General features: G+C 34.9%; 1 protein-coding gene across 1 annotated transcript in view; it reads right to left on the bottom strand.

Annotated features, from left to right (window-relative positions):
• Window positions 1-16,734, bottom strand: part of TERB1 (telomere repeat binding bouquet formation protein 1) — a 52,788-nt gene that overhangs the window by 28,182 nt on the left and 7,872 nt on the right. The window contains exons 3-9 of the mRNA XM_064580928.1: window positions 10,450-10,560; window positions 10,136-10,264; window positions 7,363-7,494; window positions 6,593-6,653; window positions 6,382-6,497; window positions 6,161-6,283; window positions 310-462 (exon numbers count right to left, since the gene is read on the bottom strand). Of these exons, the coding sequence (XP_064436998.1) occupies window positions 310-462; window positions 6,161-6,283; window positions 6,382-6,497; window positions 6,593-6,653; window positions 7,363-7,494; window positions 10,136-10,264; window positions 10,450-10,560 (825 nt within the window). The remainder of the gene's footprint in view (window positions 1-309; window positions 463-6,160; window positions 6,284-6,381; window positions 6,498-6,592; window positions 6,654-7,362; window positions 7,495-10,135; window positions 10,265-10,449; window positions 10,561-16,734) is intronic.

The following is a 16,734-nucleotide window of genomic DNA, read 5'->3' as shown; positions in this document are numbered from 1 at the left end:
TTCATTTCTCATCTAAAGTTTTTCATTTAATACTGCTTTTTCAGTGAAACAAAGGTTTAGAAATGACAGAATCTTATCTTGTTCTATCAGTAGACTTAAAGTCAGAAGACCTCGATTTGAACCCTGAGGGAAGTCATAATCTCCACATGAAAACAAGGAGTTGGACCAGATAATTTTTAAGATCCCCTCCTGCTTGTGAGACACTGAAAGTCCAATCTATGTTTGTGTTCAATCTATCATTTCAACACTCACCATGCTGAATTCAAATAAAACTCAACTGTAGAAAAATTACTAAGCATGTTCACTCACGATTATCAGCAATACACGCATCCACTGTCTTTGTCACCACCACTGCAAGCTTAGCACTGGAAAGAGTCTTGTGTGAATCTGATTCCAGTTGCACCAGAACTTGAGACAATACATCCAGTCCACCCACAGATATAAAGTATTTCTGAACATATGCTTAAGGAATAAAGCAGCAAAACTATTAATACCTCAAACAAGAAAAGTGTATGGTTCCATTCAATTAATTTGCACTAAATATGACATTCACATGACTTTTTCAAACACTAAAAATCCCAAAATTAAAGAATGAAAAATCCAATCTTTACCTGTGCATACATATAATCATAAAATGGGTCATTTGCTTAGGTAAGAAACAAACTTTTACATAGAACAACTACATATACAGTACAGTGTTTCCTGTTAGATATGTTTTTTGTTTCATTTAGCAAGAACTGGTATATTTTGCAAGAATGACATTAGTAAACTCGAAGTCTTTCAATAGAGCTATGAAGAATAGATTCATTCATTTAGCTTGGTATTGCAATTAGCAAGCTGCCTATTTTCTGAATTCCAACATAACTCATTCCTTAGATTGCTTGAATCTACAAAGGGCAAAGTAATTATTCCAAAGGAACACATATTTTCTCCATCTTATTTAAGCCTAAATCTTTTACTTCTTAGAACATAAAATTATAACATATTACTGAGAGACATAACAACTATTCCAAAAAATACTCAGTGAAAAATACATTTTTTTTAAAAAGTCTGAAGTGTCTTGTTCCACTGTTGAAAAGGATTCTGATGGGAAAGTATCCCATGGGTCTGTGCATTCTATAGTCTTCACAGCCCCTATATAAGCAGTGGGTTTATAACAAATGGATATAATTCTGCCACAAATCTTCTTTCCAGTCTACCCTAGCATCACAAATTGAACCAAGATTATTTTTTTTAAGATTTATTTATTTGAGAGAGAGTGAGAGAAAGAGCACAAGTGGGATGAGGGATAGAGGGAGAAGCAGGCTCTCCACCTAGTAGGGGGCCTGATGCAGGACTTGATCCAGGGACTCCAGGATCATGACCTGAGCCAAAGGCAGGCACTTAACCAACTGAGCCACCCAGGTCCCCTGAGCAAAGATGATTTAAATGAAAAAATTACTTTTTATACTGTTTGATAAAACACAAAGATCTTAATCTAAAGAAAAAAAAAAAACATCAAGTTCAGGGACACCTGGGTGGCGTGGTAGGTTAAGCCTCTGACTACTGGTTTCAGCTCAGGTCATGATCTCAGGGCTGTAAGAGCAAGCCCTGTGTCAGGCTCCAGGCTCAGTGCAGAGTCTGCTTGGGATTCTCTCTCCTCCCCCTTTGCCCCTCCTGCTCATATTCTTTCTCTCTCTCAAGTAAATAAATATTTAAAAAATATGTACTGGGGCGCCTGGGTGGCTTAGTCGTTAAGCATCTGCCTTTGGCTCAGGTCATGATCCCAGGGTCCTGGGATCGAGCCCTGCATTGGGCTCCCTGCTCTGTCAAAAGCCTGCTTCTCCCTCTCCCGCTCCCCCTGCTTGTATTCCCTCTCTAGCTGTCTCTCTCTGTGTGTCAAATAAATAAATAAAATCTTTAAAAATAAATAAATAAAAAATATGTATTTAAAAAAATATCAGTTTCAGAATTTTCTACATCTGGGAAAGGAGGTGTTAGGAAATGTTACTGAAGGATAAGCAAGCATTTTCAATATTATGGAGACTCCAAAACAGGTTTCTTTTCTGCGAAGTATTTTCATTAAAAAACAAAACAAAACAAAAACCTCTTGAAAAAGAAATATCTTGGGCGCCTGGGTGGCTCAGTTGGTTAAGCGACTGCCTTCGGCTCAGGTCATGATCCTGGAATCACAGGATCGAGTCCCGCATCGGGCTCCCTGCTCGGCAGGGAGTCTGCTTCTCCCTCTGACCCTCCCCCCTCTCCTGCTCTCTCTCTCTCATTCTCTCTCTCAAATAAATAAACAAAATCTTTAAAGAAAAAAAGAAATATCTTTAAATGTTTAGATAAAAATGGCACTGTGTTACCACATTTTCTAGTAATAGCCTATGTAATAAAAATTCAGGCTTATAAGCATAAGAACATCCTAGTCTACACTTGTACACTGAGTATTTCAAATTTTATCTAATCTCTTATTTCATACGAGTTTGCTAAGAGTAATGAGGTCCTAAAATTATTACTATTTCAAGTTGACTTTTAGAGAAAAAGGAAATGTCAAAGCATCATGGAAAGAGAATACAATTTTGGAATTATAGAGATATGTTCCTTTGCACGTGAAACATGACTATTTGCTTTAAATACATGAATATAGGTACACACCAACAATGTGTGAGAAAGTTCTAGTTGCTCCATGTCCTCATCAATGTTTAATATTACTAGCCTTTCTGCTTTTAGGCATGGTGTGAGTGTGTAGTGGTATCCCTGGGGTTTTAGTTTGGATTTCTCTGATGACCAATGATTTTGAGTAGCTTTTCAAAAACTTTCTCATTACTTATTTACAATTTAATACTTGTATCTTCTTTGGTGAAGTATTTGTCCAAATCTTGCCCATTTTTTTAATCATTAGGTTGTTTTTTGTCCTACCAATTTGTAGGAGTTCTCTATATATTTTGGGTACAAGTTCTTTGTCAGATGTACATTTCACAAATATTTTCTTCCAGTCTATGGTTTTCCTTTTCATTTTAACATGGTCTTTTGAAGAGTTAAAGCTTTCAATTTCACTGAAGTCCAATTTCTCATTTTTTCCTTAGTAGCTCATACTTTTTGTGTCCTAAGAAATCTTTGTCTTCTCCCAAATTATGAAGATTTGCTCCTATGTTTTTGTCTAGAATTTTACAGTTTTAGTTCTTACACTTAGGTCTGTGGATCACTTCAGGTTAATTTTTACAAACAGTATAAAATTAGGGTTGAGATTCATATTATATGTACAGATATCCACTCTTTCCAGAAGCATTTGTTGAAAAGACAAATTCCCACATGGAATTGTTATGGCACTATTTTAGAAAACCAGCGACTATATATGTGTGGGTCTATTTCTGGATTCTCTATTTTGTTCCATTGATCTAGTATGTCTACACTTAAACTAATGCCACACTTTCTTGATTACTGTATGATAAGTATTGAAATCAAGTAATATAAATCCCATAATTTTGACCTTTTTCAAAACAGTTTTGACTATCCTCGCCCCTTTGCATTTCCATGTAAATTTAGAATCAGCCTGTCAATTTCTACAGCAATGCCTGCTGGTATTTTGATGGGAATGCCTTGAATCAAGAGATGAATTTGCAAAGTGACATTCTAATACTACTGAGTCTTACAATCCATGAGTGTAATATATCTCCCATTTATTTAGGTTTTCTTTACCTCAGCAATGTTTCATAGTTTTCAGCATATAGACATTGCACATATTTCATTAAATATATCCCTAAGTAGTTTTTTGATATGATTATAAACGATAGTTTAAGTTCCCGATTGCTTGTTGCTACTACATAGAAATACAGTTGATTTCTGTATATGACCCTGTATCCTGCAACCTTGCTAAAATCATTTATTCATTCTTGTAGCTTTATTGTAGATTCTTCAATCACGTCACGTATTAATAAATACTGTATTTTCTTTTCCTTTTCAATCTCTATGCCTTTTATTTTCTTGTCTTATTTCACCGACCTGAACACCCAGTAAAATGTTAAAGCATTGAGAGTGGCCATCCTTATTTTTTTCCAATCTTGGGGTTGGTGGAGAGCACATTAAGTCTTTCATCATTGACTATGTTAACTGTGTTTTGTAGAGGCCCTCTATCACACTGAGAAGTTCTATCTATTCCTAGTTTACCAAAAGCTTTTGTCACAAATGTATGTTGAACTACGCGAAAAGCTTTCCTTGCATCCTTTCAGACTGTATAGTTTTTCTTTTCTGTCATAACCTGTGAATATGGTGAATTTTCCAATGTTCAACCAATCTTGCATTCCTAGGATAAATGTCACTTGGTCATAATATATTATCCTTTCTGTATATTGCTGGATTTGATTTGTTAATATTTTTTAAAATTTTAATTATAACTTTTTAAAAATTTCTTTAAGTAAGCTCTGAACCCAACATGGGGCTTGAACTCATGACCCCAAGATCAAGAGCCACATGCTCTACAGACTGAGCCAGCCAGGAACCCCTGATTTGTTAATGTTTTGCTAAGGATGTTTGCATCTATATTCATAAAGGATATTGACGTACAGTTTTCTTGTAAAGTCTTTTTCAAGTTTTAGTATGGGAATAATGCTGATCTAAAATGTATGGGCAAAGGGGCGCCTGGCTGGCTCAGTCAGTAGAGCATGGAACTCTTGTTCTTGAGTCGTGAGTTCAAGCCCCATGTTGGGCATGAAGATTACTTAAATAAAATAATAAAATAAAATAAAATAAAATAAAATAAAAACATCAAAATGTGTTGGGAAGTGTTTCTTCCACTTCCATTTCCTGGCAATTTATGTAGAATTTATTTTCCTTAAATGTTTGTCATAATTCACCAGTGAAGCCATCAGGGCCTGGAAATTCCTGTTTTAGGTTTTCAACTACAAATTCAATTTCTTTAATATATATAATAATATTCAGGTTATCTATTTCTTCTGAGTGAGCTTTGGTGGTTGGTGCCTTTCAAAGAATTTATCCAATTCATGTAAGTTGTCAAATCTAGTGGCATAAAGTTGTTTTGATTATTCCTTTGATTATAAAGTTGTTTGATTAAAAGGAAAATATCCTTTTAATATCTGTTCGGATCTAGAGTGATGTCACTTCTTATTCCTGATATTAGTAATTTGGGCCCTCTCTTTTTATTTTGTGGTTAGTCTGGCTAAAGGATCCACCATTTCATTGATCTTTTTAAAGAACTAGCTCTGGTTTCATTGATTTTTCCCTATTCTGTTATTTTTCTATTGCATTGATTTCTTACCTTCTCTTTATTATTTCCTTCTTTCCTCTGAGTTTAACTTGATTTATTTTCTAGTTTCTTAGGTGGAAACTAATATAATTGATTGAGAGCTTTCTTCTTTCCTTATACAAACTGTAGTGCTATAAATTTCCCTCCAAACACTGCTTTCAGAATGTTTTTGCAGCAACCCAGCTTTTATTTTTTATTCATTCATTTATTTATTTTTAGCAACCCAGTTTTTTAATGTTGTGCTTTCATTATCATTCAGTTAAAAACATTTCTAATTTCTTCATGACTTACTCTTTTTAAAAAAAAAAGATTTTATTTATCTGACAGAGAGATACAGCGAGAAAGGGAACACAAGCAGGGGGAGTGGGAGAGGGAGAAGCAGGCTTCCCGCGGTACAGGGAGCCCGATGTGGGGCTCAATCCCAGGACCCTGGGATCATGACCTGAGCCGAAGGCAGACGTTTAACGACTGAGCCACCCAGGCGCCCTGTGACTTACTCTTTTACTCATGGGTTTGTAGGGGTTTTTTTTAGTCTCTTTTTTAGCACTGAGTAATTTTCAGATATTTGGGACTTTTCTAGATGTTTTATTTTTATTCATTTCTAATTTAATTACGTGTGATCAGAGAATATACTGTGTGGGGCTTTAGTTTTGCTATCTAGTTGCTCTGTTTCATGAGGGTCTCTGGGGAGATTCAAAACTATGCTGTTACCTCCATCTTTCTTACTATCTTCCTAACGATGTCTACTTTCAAGATTTTCCTATCTGTAATAGTCTAAATGCAACCAAAACAACCCAACTTACTGTAATAAAATTATTTCATTAATTCAATTAACTCCATAATTAACTCAGTAGATTTTTGTTATGTTTTGAACTATGTTTCTTCAAGTAAAACTAGAGAATAATGAATACTTACTGTTATTTGCAAGAGTGAGTCCAATAAATGAGCAAACAGGGCGAATTATCTCAGGTTTGATACAATTTATTAGCCAGTCATTGGCATGTGGAAAAAGTGAACAGCAAAGCATTTGATTTTCATCTGAAAGGAGACAAAGTCAATCATGTTTTAATATATTTGGAAAATATCAGTTCATTTGTTTTTATTTTATTTTTATATTTAAATATTTGAGATATTACCATTTTGAGGATTGTTGACACAGACGCACAAAGTACTACACACTGAAGACCATAACTGATAGCTCTGGAATGCATCTTTATCCGACAAATTCAACTCGTATTTTGAAAGAACAGTCCTATTTGGTTAAAAAAAAAAAGGAAGAAGCAAATTAAAACAAATGTGTTAAAGTCTTAAGTAATGAATAACAACAAAAGATTTGTATTTTCTTACCTGAACAACTGTGTCAGAACTGTAATACAACCTGTTTCTCTTACAAGTGTTTGTCCAGTCCCTTAAAAAAACAGACATATAATACACAAATAGGACTTCTGTTTATAAGTAATTTTGCAGAAATGAAAAACATTTAACTAGTATTTTTAATAAATAACTTGTAATCACTTTAAAGTATTGCAATAGATAAAAATCTGTAATCGGGGTTATACACTACCTATGCCCAGAAAAAGACAGCATTCAAATTTCCTCCAAAACTGAAATAAATTTTAGCTAAGAGCTACATGAAATTTAAGGTCATTGTTAGCTGATATAATAAACACTGTAACTAAATGGCTAATTCAGTGGAAAATCAACCAAACTAATCATCAAATGCCTCTTTTGCTTTTAAAGCTGCTCCTTTTCAATGTTATTTAAATAACACAAATCACTTTACTATTTTTTATAATTAATAAATATCAAACAATTAAATATATGTGATTCTCTTTTCTTTAAAGCCAGTAGTTCTCAGAAGTTAGTAAGATTTTTTAAAAAGACACTGATATAGGGGTGCCTGGGTGGCTCAGTCGGTTAAGTGTCCGACTCTTGATCTCAGCTCAGGTCTTGATCTCAGGGTTGTGAGTTCAAGCCCTGCATTGGGCTCCACGCTAGATGTAGAGCCTACTTAAAAAAAAAAAGACACTAATATAAAGACTAGAATAAAAAGAACAAAGACTATTTCAATTTATAATTTTTTTAAATGTTTCTACACCACGAAAGAATGTACTTACTATTATTTGAAACTAGAACCAAAATAACATAGACAGACATTCTTTTCAAATTTGTGTTTGAATCATCATTAGATAAGAACCAAGTTAAGTCTTCAAATAATTCTGAAGTGCACAAAGACTGCTGACAGTAAACTGAAAAATAAAAATATAATTGCAATTTCTATGCATTAGCCTAAGTCTTAAAATATGCTGAACAAAATATAAAGTTGCCAAACAGATGGTTCTCAACCAGATCTCATTTCATTGACATTTATTAGTCATGCAACAAAATTTCTGAAAAATTGCTATGTGCTTACTCAATTAGCAGACTGAAAAAGCAGTACCTTAATCAGAAGTACTTGACTGAGGCTCTAAAACATGTACAAAATCTCCTAGAACTTCTAATAAAAACCTAACTAGGGACGCCTGGGTGGCTCAGTCGGTTAAGCATCTGCCTTCGGCTCAGGTCATGATCCCAGGATACTGGGATCGAGTCCCACATTGGGATCCTTGCTCAGTGGGGAGCCTGCTTCTCCCTCTGCCTGCCGCTCCCCCTGCTTGTGCTTGATCGCTCTCTTTCTCGCTCTCTCTCTCTCTGGCAAATAAATAAATAAAATCTTTAAAAAACAAAACCCCAAACCTAACTAAACAAAAAAATATGAAAAAAATTTTAAGAGGATGAGTAAGTAACAAAAGATAGCAAGAGAAAAAAAAATTTTTTTTTAAAGATTTTATTTATTTATTTGACAGAGAGAGAGATAGCAAGAGAGGGAACACAAGCAGGGGGAGTAGGAGAGGGAGAAGCAGGCTTCCTGCTCAGCAGGAAGCCCGATGCGGGGCTCGATCCCAGGACCCTGGGATCATGACCTGAGCCGAAGGCAGACGCTTAACGACTGAGCCACCCAGGCGCCCCAAGAGAAAAATTTTAAAAAATTCAGAAACCTGTTTTAGATAGACAAATGATACTTGTGCTATTTTTTAAAAACTTTCTAGAAATAAAAATATTTTTCCAAAAAGCAAAAATGATACCTGACAGTAGGGTTGTGTGTGTGTGTATGTGTGCATGTGTGTGTGTGTGTGTGTGATAATAATACAATAAACAGAATTTTTTAAAAATAATTTAAGAGGGCATGTGGCTGGCTCAGTCAGAAGAGCATGTGACTCTTGATCTTAGGGGTGATGAGTTTGAGCCCTACATTGGGTGTACAGATTACTAAAAAAAAAATAAACTTAAAAAATAAAATTTTTAAAAATAATAATTTGAACACAGAGATATAATTTGTATTTTATCCAGTATTTAGAACCAGCTATTAGACTTTCTCTCAAGCAAAGGACAGTGTCTGATTTATCCCAATGACTAGCACACAGCTTGGTTCCTACCAAATGATGAAGAAATATTTATGGATGAAAATTTAAGCGGCATCTGGGTGGCTCAATTGGCTAAGCTATTTGACTTTTGATCTCAGCTCAGGTCTTGATCTCAGGGTCAAGTTCAAGCCCCGCATTAAAAAAAAATGAAACTTTAAGAATAGAAAGTTGTTTGACAAACCAGTACTTGAGATTCAACTTCATTTTGGGTATAATACAGGAAAATGTTTTTACCAACATGAATTTCTATACCCAGAGTATATTTATCTATATACAAGATGCTGTAGGTTATCTTTGTTTTTTGACTCAACTACCTAGTTATATAGAGAATGAACGTAATAGAAAAACCAGAGATAGACCCACCACATATGCAAATTCATGAAGCCCTAATAGCATCTCAAATCAACATGAAAAAGATCTTTTTAATAAGAAGTGTTAGAATAGCTGGATTGCCACATAAAAAAGATGAAACTGGAGCATATATCATGCCATACCCCAGGATATTCAAAAGGAATTCAAAAAGGAAAATGTAAACGTAAAAAATAAAACCATACTAGGACCAAAAGTCAATGTGGGTGGATTCCCCTAGAACCTTAAGAGTATGGAAAACTTTCCTATGACTCAAAATCCAGAAGCAAAAAGGGGAAAGAATGTTGAATTTTATTTTTGTAAAAATAAACTTTTGCATGACAAAAAAAAGATAAGCAAAGAAGACAAAGTGAAACAAATGTTTCCGACTAACAGCAAGAAAAATTGTGAAAGATTTTGAAATGATTACTGAATGTCCCATCTAGCACACCCTTCTACATTATCTGTGTCTTTCACTGTCTTTGGGCTATTTTACATCTTTGTAAATTGTAGAAAATTGACAGTAATCCAAGTCATCCTTTAAAAAATATTTATTTATTTATTTTGAGAGAGAGAGTGCATGCACATGAGCACATGAGCAGGAGGGGCGGAGGAAGAGGGAGAGAGAATCTCACACAGAGCCCCACGCAGGGCTCAGTCTCACAACCCTGAGATCACAACCTGAGCCGAAACCAAGAGTCAGACGCTTAACCAACTGCACCACCCAGGTGCCCTAGGTTACTCTTGATCATAGAAATACAAAACATTTTGGCTAGTAGAACGCAACTGATTATTGCCCTGCAGATACTGACCAGTTATATGCCTACGTACAAATCTATTTTAGCATTCCGTAACGCCTATGTTGTTTTTTTGTCATTGCCTTTGAAACAGTTGTCTTATTTTACTGGTTCCTTCATTAGTTAACAAGTGGCATGCATGAATTTAAACAAATAAAATAACTGGATAAAACTATTCAGACATGTAAAAAAGGAACTTAATTCTAAAATTACTTTTTAGTAGTTTGTTAAAATATAGCATAATGCTTGAAGGATAATGAAAAAAAGTTTTCATATATTACCATTTTGTTCTGCAACAGCTCCTAATGTGTATAAGGCTGCTTCTTTTACCATGCTATGTTCACTTGACTTTGCAAGATTTTTTACAAACATCAAACCACCAATTTCCCTAAAATAAACACCTGCATTACCTATAGGGTGTACAGAAAAACAAAACAAATGATATTATGAATCTTTTAAGGAGAAAATAAATCACATGAACTTTGTAACAAAGCATACAGAGTAACTGAGTCAAAGAGAAAGAACTATGCATATTTCATATATCACAATACTAAAGAACTAGAATCACAGATAAAAATTCAGTATCATGTCTTACTATTTTGTTGACAAACTGAATGAATAGTGACCAAAGCTTCCTTTTGTGAGAAAGGGTTGTCCATTTGATACTTCAGGCACTCCAATAATAAGTTCAGGTCAGTCTTCATTTCTGAAGAACAAAAATTTCTTTTTCTTTTAAACCAAATGTTTCTTTTCAAAAACTAACCATTTAAATTTCACTTTCTAAATGTATCTTTGTAATGTTTGTTTTTAAAATAATAGTATATATTCCTTTTATAATCTATAAACAGTAAAGACATATAAAAGATGTTCCTTAAATAAAAGAACTTGAAATGAAATTCTTATAACCATTAGATTTTCCCCTTGCATGAAATAGAATACAAAATTCAAATATTATTTTCTTTAAATACATCTACACTGGTTTAAACATCTGCCATTTAGAAATGAACTGAATGAAAATGAAAATACAACACATTAGAACTTGTGGGATGCTACCAAAACAGTATTTGGGAGGAAATTTACAATACTAAATGCTTATATTATAAAAAAAGAAAGGTCTTGGGGCGCCTGGGTGGCTCAGTCGGTTAAGCATCTGCCTTCCGCTCAGATCATGATCCCAGGGTCCTGGGATGGAGTCCCAAATCAGGCTCCCTGCTCAGTGGAGAGCCTGCTTCTTCCTCTCCCTCTGCCGTTCCCCCCTGCTTGTGTTTTCTCTCTGTCAAATAAATAAATAAAATCTTAAAAAAAAAAAAAGAAGAAAGGTCTCGAATTAATGACCTTAGCTTCCATCTTAAGAAACTATAAAAACAGTAAATTAAACCCAAAGTAAGTAGAAGGAAGGAAATAAAGATCAAAGCTAAAAATCAATGAGATTGAAAGCAGAAAAAAGAACTGGTTCTTTGAGAAGATCAGTAAAACTGATAAATCTCTAGATAAACTGATGAGGGAAAAGGAGCAAAGACACAAATTACCAATACCAGAATGAGAGATGGCATCATCATAGATTCTATTTATATTCAAAAGATAAATAATAGTTATGCATAACTTCTTATCTATGGATTCAATGACTTAGGTGAAATGGACAAATTGCTTGAAAGACACAAATTCGGGGCACCTGGCTGGCTCAGTCAGTAAAGTATGCAACTCTTGATCTTGGGATTGTAAATTCGAGCCCCACATTGGGCATAGAGATTACTTAAAAAAATAAAATCATTAAGAAAGACACAAACTGGGCACCTGGGTGGCTCAGTTGGTTAAGCCTCTACCTTTGGCTCAGGTCATGATCCTAGGGTCCTGGGACAGAGCCCCATATGGATCTCCCTGCTTAGCGGGGTGTCTGCTTTTCCTTCTGCCCCTGCTTTTCCCTCTTCCTGCTGATGTGCAGGCACGCTCTCTCTCTTTCTCTCTCAAATAAATAAAATCTTAAAAAAAAAAAGAAAGAAAGACACAAATTATCTAAACTCACCCAAGAAGAAATCAGATAACCTAAATATTCCTGTATCTATGAAAGAAATTGAAATCACACTTTAAAAACCTTTTGTAAAGAAAACTCTAGGTTCAAATAGCTTCATTTGTAAACTCTTCCAAATGCTTAAGGAAGAATTAATACCAATTCTACACAAACTTTTCTAAAAGTTTGGAGAGAAGGAATACTTCCAAACTTATTCTATGAGGCCAGCATTACCCTAATACCAAAACCAAAGCCATTAGAAAGGAAAAAAAGACAACTACAGACCAATATCCCACATGAACATACATGTAAAAAGTCTAAATAATTTTAGCAAACTGAATCTAAAAACATATTAAAGTAGCAATACATCATGACCAAGTGGGTTTATCCTAAAATTCAGGGTTGGCTTAAGATATGAAAAATCAATTGATGTAATATGACAAACTAACGTGGAAAATCATATGGTTATCTCAATAGATGCAGAAAAAGCATTTGATAAAATTCAACATTCATTTCTGATAAAAAAAAAAAAAAAGCTCAGCAAACTTGGACTAGAAGAAAACCTCCTCAATTTAAAAAAGTATATCTACAAAAAAAAGCCCTACAGTAAACATAATACTTAACAGAGAAAGACTGAATTCTTTCTCCCTGAGATCAGGAACAAGACAGAGATGTTTAACATTGTACTGGGGAGTCTAGGCAATGTCATTCTATTTAACATTCCATTTAACATTGTACTGGAGAGCTTAGCCAGTGCCATCAGGTGAGAAAAAAAAACATTCAGGGGCGCCTGGGTGGCTCAGTTGGTTAAGCGACTGCCTTCGGCTCAGGTCATGATCCTGGAGTCCCTGGATCGAGTCCCGCATCAGGCTCCCCCCTCGGCAGGGAGCCTGCTTCTGCCTCTGACCCTCCCCCCTCTCATGTGCTCTCTCTTTCTCATTCTCTCTGTCTCAAATAAATAAATAAAATCTTTAAAAAAAAAAAAAGACATTCAAATTAGGAAGGAAGTAATAAAACTATCTACCTTCATGTATAACATGATCTTCTATACAGATAATCTGGTGGAATCTACAAAAGAGCTACTGAGTATAGTAAGGTTTCAGTATATCCATTTAACATACAGAAATTAATTACATTTCTATATATACCAGCAATAAGTAACTGAAAATTGAAATTGAAAAATAATGCCGTTTATGGGGAGCCTGCGTGGCTCAGTCAGTTGAGCATCCAACTCTTGATCTCAGCTCAGGTCATGACCTCATCAGTCATGAGTTAGACCTCTGCCTTGGGCATGGAGCCAACTTTATTTTTTTATTATTTTTTTAAGATTTTATGTATTATTTTTTTGACAGGGAGAGACACAGAGAGAGAGGAAACACAAGTAAGGGGAGTGGGAGAGGGAGAAGCAGGCTCTGCGGAGCAGGGCGACCGATGCGTGGCTCAATCCCAGGAACCTGGGATCATGACCTGAGCCGAAGGCAGATGCTTAACAACTGAGCCACCCAGGTGCCCCTGGAGCCAACTTAAAAAAAAAACAAACAAACAATGCTGCTTATAATAGTATCAAAAATATTAAATACTTAGGGATAAATCTGACAAAAGATGTGAACAACATGTCTACTAAAACTTAAAAAATACTGTGGAGACATATTAAAGAAGATTGAAATAAAGGGAGTAAAACACCTTTTTCATGGGTTGGAGGACTAAATATTGTTAAAATGTCGACTTCCTCAACTTGATCTATAAATTCAATGTAACCCCAACAGGCTTATTTTTTTACAATGGCAATGCAGAGAAGGATAGTCTTTCCAACAAATGGTAGTGTAACAACTAGATACCCACGTTCAAAAACATAACAAACCAAACTCGAATCAAACCATATACAAAAATTAACTCAAAAGGGATTGCAGACATAATGTAAAATTGGAACTATAAAACTTTTAAGAGGTAACACAGGAAAAAATCTTTGCAACCTTGGTTTAGGTGAAAATTTTTTAGACACAATGCAAATAGCACAATCTGTAGAAAAATAAGGAATAAACTGTATTTCATCAAGATTTAAAACTTCATTTTCTTTTTTTTTTTAAGATTTTATTTATTTATTTGAGAGAGAGCAAGCACAAGCAAGGGGAGGGGCAGAGGGAGAGGGAGAAGCAGGTTCTCCCCTGAGCAGGAAGCCTGACACAGGGCTTGATCCCAGGACCCTGAGATCATGACCTAAGCCAAAGGCAGATGCTTAACCGACTGAACCAACCAAGCACCCCTCAGCAGTTTCATAAATTGTTAAACATACACCTACCATTTGATCCAGCCATTCCACTCCTAAGAATTTATCTACAAGAAAAGCAGGTATGGTCCATACAAAGACTTATACACAAATGTTCATGGCAGCATTATATGTAATAGCCAAAAACTGAAAACAACTGAAATGTCCATCAACAGATGAATGGATAAATAAATTGTGGTATGACCATACACTATGGCTAAGTATAACAACAAAAAGGAGTTAACTATTGATATATGCAACAACATGGAGGAATCTCAAAATAATTAAACTGAAAGAAACCACAAAAAAAGAATATATACTGTATTATTCCATGTATTGGAAAAAAAATGTAAACTATAATAACAGAAGGCAGATCAGTGGTTGCTTGGGGGAAAGGGGTCCAGGAAGGGACAAAAAGAAGTATTATAAGGGTGCATGAGGATATATTCCCTATCCTGATTGTGCTGTTTGCATATATACACATGTGTGTGTCAAAACTTACGAAAATATAAACTTGAAATATTTATTTGCAACTAAAAATGAAAGACAATCATTTCCCTATAAAATTTTCACTACGACCTTTTAACAATTTCATCTCTTGGTTTTAAATAAAATTGTATGCAGATTTTGACATAATGTTTGAATTAAATTTAAAGTTCTCAAAGATATAGGATGAAGAAAGAACATAAAAACATAGAGGAACACATTAAAAGAAACTTAGATCTATTATCAATCAATATTTAGTTCTCCTCTTAAAAGAAATTCAACTGACAATTTGGTTCAATAAAATTACTCATGATTCAATCTGTTAGTAAAAAACCATAGTACAAAGGTTATTACTAAATTATCTTAAAGCAATAGCAAACATTTATTGATCATTTTCTACATTAATAGAGACCGTAAGAAGGTTAGTTTGACTGTATGGATAGCAATAACAACAAGCCAAAGAGGATTTTTGATGGGGCATGCTGATTTTCAATTCTAGGCACAACTGCAGAAAACAAGAAACTTCTTTAAGTATTCTTCTATTCCCTCCTGTACACCCTTCTCCTACTTTGATATTTTCTATTATAATCCCTCCCTTCCCAAAGCACCTAATAACATCTATAACTCAGTTTTATCTTCTCCAGCCTATGCAACCTAGTTCCTTCAGTCATTCCTGAAGAAAATAAAACAAAAACTCAAGTATATACAATATAGAAGCACAATTTATAAAAGAAAATTGGATAAATTGGACCTAAAATTTGAAATTTTTTGAGCTTCAAAAGATATCAAGAATGTGAAAAGACAACTCACAGAAGGGAAGAATAGATCTACAAATCAGATATCTGATAAGGGGCTTGTGTTCAGAAAATAAAAAGAACTCTTAAGACTCAGTAATAAAAAGATAACCCAAGTAAAAAGCATATAGACATTTCTCCAAGAAAGATACACAAATGGTCAGTTAGTATATGAAAAGACGCTCAACATCATTAGTCATTAAGAAAATAGAAACCCAAACCACATTAAATACCACTTCACAGGGGCGCCTGTTGGTTAAGCAACTGCCTTCAGCTCAGGTCATGATCCTGAAGTCCTGGGATCCAGTCAGCATCAGGCTCCCCACTCAGCAGGGAGTCTGCTTCTCCCTCTGACCCTCCCCCCGCTCTCATTCTCTCTCTCTCAAATAAATAAATAAAATCTTAAATAAAAATAGTTAAAAAAAACACCACTTCAAATCCACTAGTATGGCTATAATCAAAAAGACAGATTTGTGTTTACCAAGAATTTGAAGAAAATGGAACCCTTATACATTGCTGTAGGAACGTAAAATGGTACAGCCACTTTGGCAAAAAGTCTAGCAATTCCTCAAAAGGTTAAATATAAATTTACCAGACTCAATAATTCTACTACTAGATATATACCCAAGAGAAATGAAAACATGTCACACAAAAACTTGTACATGAATGTTCACAGCAACATTACTCATAACTGCCAAACAGTGGAAACCCAAATCTCCATCACCTCTTGAATGCATAAACAAAATAAGATATATCCATTCAATGGAATATTATTCGGCAACAAAAAGGAATGAAGATACTGATAAAACTTGAATAATCCTTGATAATACTATGCTAAGTGAAAGAAACCAGCCACAAAAGCCCACATATTGTATGATTCAATTTATATGTCCAGAATAGGCAAGTCTAGAGACAGAAAATAGATTAGCAGTTTCCTACAGTTGGGGGCGGGTGGTGGAGGTGTGACTGCTAAAGAGTACAGGGTTGGGGGGAAATCGGAGGAGTAAATGAACCATGAGAGACGATGGACTCTGAAAAACAAACTGAGGGTTCTAGAGGGGAGGGGGGTGGGAGGATGGGTTAGCCTGGTGATGGGTATTGAGGAGGGCACATTCTGCATGGAGCACTGGATGTTATGCACAAACAATGAATCATGGAACACTGCATCTAAAACTAATGATGTAATGTATGGGGATTAACATGACAATAAAAAAAACTAAAAAAAAAATAAAACTCACACAAAAAAAAGAGTACAGGGTTGCTTTGGGGGTGATAAAAAGGCACTAAAATTGTTTGTGATGATTGTACAACACTGTGAATATATTA

Source organism: Mirounga angustirostris, unplaced genomic scaffold, assembly GCF_029215605.1.
Source record: "Mirounga angustirostris isolate CCGP_5_RB_7025 unplaced genomic scaffold, mMirAng1.0.hap1 SCAF_16, whole genome shotgun sequence".
Classification (NCBI taxonomy): domain Eukaryota; kingdom Metazoa; phylum Chordata; class Mammalia; order Carnivora; family Phocidae; genus Mirounga; species Mirounga angustirostris.
The sequence above is the reverse complement of the archived record's forward strand: the minus strand, read 5'-3'. Positions and strand labels throughout refer to the sequence as shown.